Here is a 9,649-nt window from a genome sequence, read left to right as displayed (position 1 = left end):
AGATTGGGGATTCCATCTCCAAATAGGGAGATTCAGCCAGAGGGATCTCACTGTCCCTCTAAAAAGTCAGTGACGATTCCATGAGTGGTGGCAGCGAATTTAAGGAGTGAGATATGCCCACGGGATGAGGGTGGGAGGCAAACAGCTGAGTTGTAAACTGGAGCCCATTTCACCATGGTAGGCAACCAAGCTTGGTTCAGACAAAGGAAACCCTTTGCAGGCCTTTGTGAGGAACTCATTGGGGCCAGTCCTGACTAGGGTTTCCAGCTCCAGATAGGGAGATTCCTGGAGATTTTCTGGTAGAGTCTATGGAAACCAGGGTTTGGGGAGGGGAGAGGCCTCAGCTGAACAGAATGCCATACAGCCCACCTTCCAAAGCAGTTATTTTCTCCGGGGGGGGGGAGAGATGTGTTTTCTGGAGTTCAGTTGTGATACCTGATGATCTTCAGGCTCCACCTGGAGGTTGACTGCCCTAGGCGTAGCAGTCAGTGCTTCAGAGCAGGGTCTGCTAGATCCAGGTTCTTGCTGTAGAAGCTGAGTGGGTGATTTTGGACCAGTCACAGGTTCTAGTGTATAAACCATGTTCTCAAGAGTCTATCTCTGATTATATGACTTCTTTCTTGTGTTATGGTTGTTATAGTTGATTACTTAATTCATAAATAATTGTGTAAGCCTTCATCAAGGTCTGCTGATTCAAGTTTTACTATTCTTTGTCTTGGGTTTTTAATCCACAATCCGGATCAAACCTGCCACTCGGTAATATAATTTTATATTTGGAACTCTTGATTTCCTGCCATTCCAAATAAATTTATTTGTCTCTACCACTCTTTCAATATTCCTTCTTCTATATGTATGGATAACATTTGAAACAAAAAAAATTAGTTTTGGTAATACATTTGTTTTAATTGCAGAGATTTTTTTCAGCCACAAATTTTTTAATTTTTTCCTCTAGATATACATGCTTGTATTAGTTTCCAAGTCTTCTGGTAACTTTTTTTTAAAAAAATTCCAGTTTTGCCCAGTCTCATTTATTCCCAAATTTTAAATAGAGTCAGTGGCCACTGTACACTCTGTGCTCTTTATACTTTCTTCTTCTTGTTGCATTAAAATTTTTGTTATCATTTTTGTCTTCTTTCTATTGATTTTGTAGCCTGGAAAAGATCCAAATTCTTCAATGTATTCCATCACATACTGTAAGGATTTGGGGGAGGGGGGCGCAGATTCAAAACTGTTAAAAACACATCATCTGCATAGCTTTTCATTTTAAACTCTTGTATCATCCACTTTTATTCCCTTAATGATAGCAGCTTGTCTGATCTTTGTGACTAGAATTCCCATCACTAAGATAAATTGTAAGGGTGACAGAGGGCATTGAGAGGGATATTATTAAGGCAACATTGGTACTATAAGGAGTTTGATGTTAGAGGCATCAAACCTCTTCAATCCAAAATGCTGTGCCATGATCCCACCCAACACTAGCACTCCTGATGCCACTGGAAATGCTGCAAGAACTCTTGGGTAACAAGATAGAATTTGGAAGTACATGATCCAACTACCTTGCTGAAATGAAGCAGGTTGGGGAATCCATGCACAGTGTAGATTGCACATCTCCCCAGTGTGCATCCAGTTCATAGAACACACCCTTCAGATCCACTTGCACATCAGGACATGGTAGATCTACAATTAAAAGACTTCATTCATTGTTGTAAAAATGGGCAATTTGGTAAGAGGTGGCATCTATTGTCTGAAGCATGCCCTTGTCTGGAACAGGCTGCCTCCATCCAATGAAATGTACCATGGAGTAACTATCACACCTGCTAAGTTTGAAAACAACTTGTGCTTTTATTAGCTGTCAAGAAGAAAGGCAACTAAATGGCCACTTCAAGCTGAGCCCAGCTCAGTACCACTTCAGTCTCTCTCGCTGTCTGTCTCGTGTGCACACACACATACACACACACACACACACACACAGTCTGTGCTAAATTCTGATTGTCATCACCGTACTGAGAAATGCTTGAATTTAGACAGGCTTCTGCCCAAGTTGCTAAAGGGCTTCCAACAGTTTATTTTTATATCGACAATAGCTTATTTTTAGAAGACAGCTGTGAAGGGCTTTTCCTGGATATGTGGAATTTGAATCTGTAAATACTTGCAAAATCAAAAGCGCCTTTTAGAGTCTTCCCCCCTCCCTTTGTAGTAGATTGGCTATTATTTGATAGCTGCTAGGCATTTTTACCATTTGGCTTACACAACTATTTAACTTTTCTGTTTTGGGATCTTAATTTTCAGTCTTGTCATAGAAAACTATGTGGTAGTCCCTTGGAAAAAAGCAGCTGCCAGTTTTAAAAAACATACATTTAGCCTCTAGGAACAGCAGTGGGAGAACATTTAGATGTAATTGGATGAAACTATTGCCAAGCAAAAATAAAGATCTAGCCAGTGCCAGGGATGGATATTTTATTCAAATATGTAAACGCAGATGCACTCCAAGCAATTCACTCTTCATGTTACCAAGAAGTAACTTATTTCACTTGTTGAAAAAGAGTTGCTGCCAGCTACTCAGTGACCATTACACTGGCTAGATTTTTGGGGGTTTTTTCTGTTTCTTTTCCTCTTTGTGGCACTTGTGGTGTGTAGTATCACATAAGGATTATGTACATGTGGCAGCAATGCATTGTGGGTGCTGTTTGCCATCAGAAGTGGGTATGTCTCCGCTTTCCATGCATATATTTATGGATGAGCATTTGGCATTACATGACAACATCATGAATCACGGAACACTATATATTTAATAGCCTTCAGTGTCTGTGCCCCCATTCTAAAATCTGTACCCAAGCTGAAGGTATAGGTTGGAACAGATTTGGGGTAATCCCTGGATTAGCAGAAGAATATGAAAAATTAGAATTAAATAAAATCAACGGAGTTTTAAAATGCTGAGATTTTTCAAGATTTCCTTGTGAGATCTCAGCTGCCATTTTGGGCTGCCTAGGCAACCTAAAATAACTTTGCTGAGGCTCACAGTAAGAGAGGGGAACTGGATTTTCCCTCTCCCAGTTGTCTTCCCAGATGTATCCTTTTCTCATAGGGCTCTTTCACATAGAGACACTGTGTAATGTACTTTCAATCCATTTTCAATGCACTTTGCAACTAGATTTTACTGTGGTGTCTTCCAGACACTCTTAATATTCCATTTCCCTTTGTTACTACTTTTTCCCTTTTCCCCACACATCTTCGTTAGCAATCCCTTGCTGTCCTAGTTCTTCTTAGTTTTTATTCCCACTCTTTCTGAAACCTGTTTTTCCTTGATCTTTTTTTCTGAAGTGGCTGGATTTTGTTTTTTTCACCAGTCTGAAGTGCCTGTGCCATTTCACAGTGCTCCACCCACCTCACCATTTTGTCATTTTGGGGTAGGGTGGGGTGTGATTTCTTTGCTTTAAAAAATGCAGGCTAGGGTTACAGCAGGCCAGTGGTAGACCATGCATGCACTGAATGAACTGTCAGGCCAGTCAGAAGGCCCAAAACAAGCAGGCGATCATTGCCTTGCTGCCTCGTGGAATATCTCTTAGAGCTGTTTTCAAATTCTATGTGCAATGCAGGCAGACAAGCCAAAGTAGCAGCTAGAGAGCCAACAACCAGATGAGGCCACTGTGGGTGGGCGAGGGAACTGGCAGCATGACAAGCCCTGGGTGGGCAGAAAAGCAAGCCAAGACTGGCCCCAATCTCCACTGGCCAAAAGAGGTGACTGTTCGGTGTCCCTCCCAACACAGGCACTTTCTGTGAACAAAATCAGTGCACAATAATAATGAATGGGGCAAAACACAACAAAATTCTGTATTGATGAACAGAACAGGACCAGTTTAAAGGTACTTTGAAGAACCTGAACAATAAACTTCCAAAGCAATATTCAGACTTGCAATCAGGTATAATCATAGCTATGCTGGTCTCTTTAGCTGCTGTCCATAATTCAAAAAGGGAATGAAGAACAGCACACCCAATCAGAACAACCAGTCTAATGTTGGAAAGCAGCTAACTAATCAAACGGATGGACAGGTAGGCAAGGCACAATTTGCCAGTGGGCTTTGGGGGCTGTAACTGCATAAGCCAATGGGGACTAGTGGGGATGTTAAATTGCTCCATTGCTCCAGCACAGTGATGCGAGAAAAAAAAAGTGCCAAAAACAGAGTAATTTGTAAACAAACGTATGACACATACACAGGGAAGTTCTACATAAAAACAGGCACTGTGGAATGATCGCCCTGTTCGCACTATAATCAGAGGCACCATGGAGGCAAAGAAAAACCAGATGAGGGCTGCAGTCTTGAAGACACCTGTGTGAACTTGCAAAGTCCACTTGCATTGAAAGTGGAATGAAAGTGCATTAATCAGCATGTGTGAAAGCACTCTTTTAAAAAAGTCTATTATCTATTGATCCTCCCATCTTCCAACGTGGTTGTCCTTCCCCCTTCACATCTGATACAATTAATCTTTGATAGTCTCATTGTACTCCATTAAAACTGTTAATTGCCCATCTATGGTGGGCAGTCCCCCACCCACACCCCCTCACTGTCTGGCCCCTGATAGATTCAGTGGCTGGAGAAACATATTAGTGAGGTCATTTCAGGGCAAAAACCATGAAGCACTGTTACAGCCCCTCTAACAAATCTCTATGTTGGTGATGGTGATGTTGGTGATGGTGTTTTCCCTGGGGTCTGCCCAGAAGAGCCTCTTGGGGTTGGCAGCAGTGACCTGGCAACCCTATATTCTGTTCTGCCTCACACTTCTTGCAAGTGTTTTGTACTGTTCACTGTCTTGGGCAGGTAACACAGGCTTAGGATCCTATACCTTCTTTCTGCTTGCGTAGCACTGTTCTGTACTGGGAAGAGTGTTCTTTTGGATGGTGCTGCCCGGGCAGAAGGAAAGTGTACGGTCCAAGCCAAACTCTTCAACTCCTGGAGAAAAGCAATAAGAACCAAAACTTTTGTTACTATAAGAAGAGCTCTGCTGGATCAGATCAGTGGTCCATTAAGTCCAGCTTCCTGTTTCACAGAGTGGCCAAACAGTTGCTCTGGAGGGCCAGCAGACAGGCGATAAAGGCTAAGGCCTCCCCCGATATTGCCTCCTGCACAGGTATTAAGAGGTGTGCTGCACTTGACTCTGGGAGTTTCCCTCAGTCAACAGTCAACACCCATTGATGGACTTCTCCATGAATCTGTCTGATTCCTTTTTAAGACCACCTATGGTCGCGGCCGTTACTAACCATTGACAGAGCTAACAGTTCCATCTCTTGGACAACCATTGAACTTTACAGATCTCTTGTAGAGTACTGTGATTTAAACAATTTGTTCATTTCCCCCCATATAGTAACTGAATACGCTAATCATGCTAAGGATGATTTGTCTGAAGTTAATCTAGCGAAATATGATGGGTAAGTTCTTTCTCCTATTCATTTCTCTTTGTATGTTTGTAGTCCCCACCTGATATTCCTTCAGAATCCAATGAATAAAGGACATGTACATACAGGTATCCAGACAAACTAATTTCCATTCTGTCTTCCATGCCTACACATGTTGGGGTGTTTCTGAACCTCTGCAGCACTCAAAAAAGGGCTCTTTGCTGCCACCTCCTTCTCTCCCCAGGCCCTTGTGTCCCCTGAAAAACTGGGGGGGGGGTAATACGGCAGAAGTGGAATGTGTGGATATCACATATTACACACACGTACTCTGCTGGGTGAACTTTATTATTTATTTAATTAATTAATTCACTTTCTATCCTGCCCTTCCCACAAGGGAAGGTTACAACATTAAGATAAGACAATAAAATCAGATAAACTATAAAATTAGATGATGGTGAACAAACTACAACCCAGCTATTTCAGTGGTGCCCTGATGTTAGACAATAAAAAGAAAAGGGCTGGATCAGAAAGAAAAAATCCAGATTATAGATACCCTACCTTGAGAAAACCAAGGTGGCTATCATTCTGTGTCCTCAAAAATTGAAGACTATAATATAGATGCTAACAGGAGGGACCAGATGATATTTGACATCCTCTGCCTCACCCAAAAGCCTGGCAGAAGAGCTTCATCTTACAGGCCCTGCAGAACTGTAAAAGGTCCCGCAGGGCCCTGATCTCTAGTGGGAGCCCATTCCATCAGGTTGGAGCCAGGGCTGTAAAGGTCCTGGCCCTGGTCAAGGCCAGGTGGATGTATTTTGTGCTGGGGATCACCAGTAAATGTTGGTGTATTGAGCGCAAGGCTTGGCGAGGTACGTATGGGGAGAGGCGGTCCTGTAATCAGGGGTCATTTCCTGCAGGAGCGCACAGGAGCGGAGCTCCGGCAGTAAAGAGCCCAGGGAGCAGGCACATGCAACAAGCCCCACCCCCTGCTCCCAGCAGCCTTCAGTCAGAGCAAGAAGCACGCAGGTAAATTGCAGAACTCCCCCCGGCCTCCCAGTCCAAAACAGACCAGTGGCACCTTTAAGACCAAGTTTTATTCAGGTACAAGCTCTCCCTCCTCTGCGAGGACAGATCTGCACGTCCCCCCCCCCCAATAGCTAGCAATCCAACACAGTCCAGTGGAGCCTGAGTGGTGGGTGTTGCCTTCTGACACACTTCCGGTGATTTCAGGGTGTGTGGCATATGCAAATACGTTACGCGAATGAGTTATGCTAATGAGCTCCTGCACCTCTTTTTCTACGAAATGACCCCTGGGTGCCAGAGATTTGTTCCAAGGGAAAATTAAAGCATGGTTCTGACACACTTCCGGTGATGTCAGGGGGTGTGGCATATGCAAATAAGTTATGCTAATGAGTTATGCTAATGAGCTCCTGCACCTCTTTTTCTACGAAATGACCCCTGCCTGTAAGTATGCTAGTCCCTGGCAGCTCAAAGCCTTAAAGGAAGGACCAACACCTTGAAATGGACTCGGAATTCTATCAGCATTCAGTGCAGTTCACGGAGCACAGGCCGAATGAAGAAAGAAAAAGACTGTGTCAGATCCCCCCCCCCCCCCCCCCCATCCCACACTATTTCCAAGGCTCTAGTTTGTGGGGACCCAAAGCAATAGTAGGAAATACCCTGCTCATTTGGCATGTCCACCATACCAAATTATGCCTTGTGCATACATTGCTTAATTAAACTGCCAGATACACTGCTAATCTAGGGACTTCTTACAAAATTACAATACTTTGTGCATCAATCTCTCCTTAATTACTACAACAGTGAGTCAAATAGTATTGAAAATCCAATTACACTGGGCATGGAGATTGCTGTAGGAGGAGACAGGAGTCTTGAATCATTTGGAAAGCACCAAATATATGGATGCAGTAGTTGTTATAGACAGATCAGTTGGCAGCTACAGTCCAATACGTTACCAACCTTCTATACCAATCCTGTATCATTGCTATGTGCAGTCCTTGTCTTTTGGGTTTCTCTAACCTATGAGAGAGGCTCAGATAAGAGCTCATGCAGAAGTTACATCTGTACAGTGTGCACTGGAGATGAAAGATGAGTAATCCTCTCCCAGTGTTCTAAAGCAGCTGTGGGGAATTCAGCCATCTCTAGTGAAAGAAAGCCAGTCTCTGTTTTATTTCTCTTTTGAGGAGAAAGCACACACATATGCTCAGGACTTTTTTTGTAGAAAAAGCCCAGCAGGAACTCATTAGCATAATAGGCCACACCCAACAACAGAAAGTCATTGGCATATTAGGCCACACCCAACACCACAGCTCATTAGCATATTAGGCCACACTCCCATACAGTCCCTTGTCTTGCCCGGGTGCTCTGCAGCTGTGGGGAGCCCAGGCAAGCCTTCCCTTGGCTTGTCCGGGCGCCCAGCGGCTGCGAGGCTCCCGGGCAATTCGGCCCTTGAACAGGCCGGGGAAGGCACGGGGAGGCATTTAAATGCTTCCTCGATCCTTCCAGCCCCCCCCCCCGGCCTGCCCACCTCAGAATCGCTGGGGGGGTGTCGCGCTCCAGGTCTTCCCTCTGTAGCCACACACGCAGAGGTTTTGGCTGTAGTGGGCGTGGCCAGCTCTGAAGCCAGCCGGAACTCCGTTCCTGTGCGTTCCTGCCCAAAAATAGCCACAAAATGGGGGAGGGGATTAAAACAATAATAGAATGACTACAAATCAAGATTTAAAAAATGAAATAACCATGATATAATATGGTAGAGTGGCTGCCCCCCTCCCCCAATCATGAAAGCAACAAAAGCAGCCACTTACCTCAGCAGGGTCAGAGTCCATATATATAAGATGCCCTACATATATGCAGAAAAATATGACCTCATCAATTAACTAAGAGAAAAAAGGAGAAAAGTATCATGAAGGCTGAGTGTGCTCCAGGAGGCAAGGAATATTGAAGGCAGTTGAGACACAGGTAATCAAAAAGAGGGGAAAGTAGCCCTGAGAAATTTTAGATTCCCGGCGGGAGAGATTATGTTCAGTGCTCTACCTGCAGGCCAGAACTGGAGACCCAGTTAAACCCATTGTTTTCAACTGCAGTTTGAAGGGAAAGTGCTAACCATTGTTTGCTAGTTTGGATGTCATGCCAATCTGAGTTAGCATTAACCTCCATATTGAAAAAGAAGCCATGTCGGAGAAGGAGTGAGTGATTTGTGAAGGCACACAGCTTGCTTCCAATGGTCCAAAATCATGGGTTGGAGGAAAGTTTGAGACCAGTAGCACCTTTAAGACCAACAAAGTGCGTGTGCACACAAAAGCTCATACCTTGAATAAAATGTTGTTGATTTTAAAGGTGCCACTGGACTCAGACTTTTTTCTGCTGCTTCAGACCAACATGGCTGCCAACCTGATCCCGCCGGCGGATCGGGCCCCTGGGGGGAATCCCACCCCCAAAGCACGTCACATGGAGGGGACGCAGGCACGTCGGGACGTTGGGGGTGGGGCCACAATCATCCGAGGAAAAACTCTATGGTTTTCCCTCGGATGATTGTGGCCCCGCCTCCAATGTCCCCGACGTGCTTGTGTCACTTCCGTGTGATGTGCTTGCGGCGCGCGCGAATACTCCTGGAGCAAGGCTGGATTCCCCTGCTCCGGAACAGGTAAGCACCCTACAACCTGGATCTATCTTCATGGGTTGGAGGAACATTCAAACCGAGCCCAATATTTTAAGTTTCAAAACAGGAGTCTCTTGTGGGGAAAAACACTGAAACAATAATGAAATGTTTATGTTTAAGCAGTAGCTCAGTTTCCCTCAATCTGCCAGAAAATGTTCCTATATAAGCCATATTGAAATGTGGGGGTGGGTGGGTGGTGGCCCAATTTACTCTGCTCCTATCAATTTCAGAGGAGCTCATACTGAAGGATATCCTAGTGGTTTGTGCCCCATATGCCTTCCTTGTTATGTCTGCAAGGTTTGTTCACATTATTGAAAACCCCAGGGGAAGAAAATGTTGTCAATGTATGGTCCCAGATCCACTTCCCATTGAAGTCAATGACAAAACATACATCGGTTTCTATGGAACTGGATTATTCCTTATATATATCTGTGTGCATTTCTGGTCACCACACCTTAAAAAGGATATCATAGCTTTGGAAAAAGTGCAGAAAAGGGCAACTCGAATGATAAAAGGGTTGGAACACTTTCCCTATGAGGAAAGGTTAAAGCGCTTAAGGCTCTTTAGCTTGGAGAAAC

General features: G+C 44.3%; 1 protein-coding gene across 1 annotated transcript in view; it reads left to right on the top strand.

Moving 5' to 3' along the window:
* The window catches only part of CERK (ceramide kinase), a 60,193-nt gene that overhangs the window by 21,316 nt on the left and 29,228 nt on the right, over positions 1–9,649 (top strand). Inside the window, exon 5 of the mRNA XM_015413492.1 lies at positions 5,362–5,425. Within this exon, the coding sequence (XP_015268978.1) occupies positions 5,362–5,425 (64 nt within the window). The remainder of the gene's footprint in view (positions 1–5,361; positions 5,426–9,649) is intronic.

Source organism: Gekko japonicus, unplaced genomic scaffold, assembly GCF_001447785.1.
Source record: "Gekko japonicus isolate JY-2015 unplaced genomic scaffold, Gekko_japonicus_V1.1 scaffold168, whole genome shotgun sequence".
Lineage (NCBI taxonomy): Eukaryota > Metazoa > Chordata > Lepidosauria > Squamata > Gekkonidae > Gekko > Gekko japonicus.
This window is presented reverse-complemented; position numbering and strand designations above follow the sequence as displayed.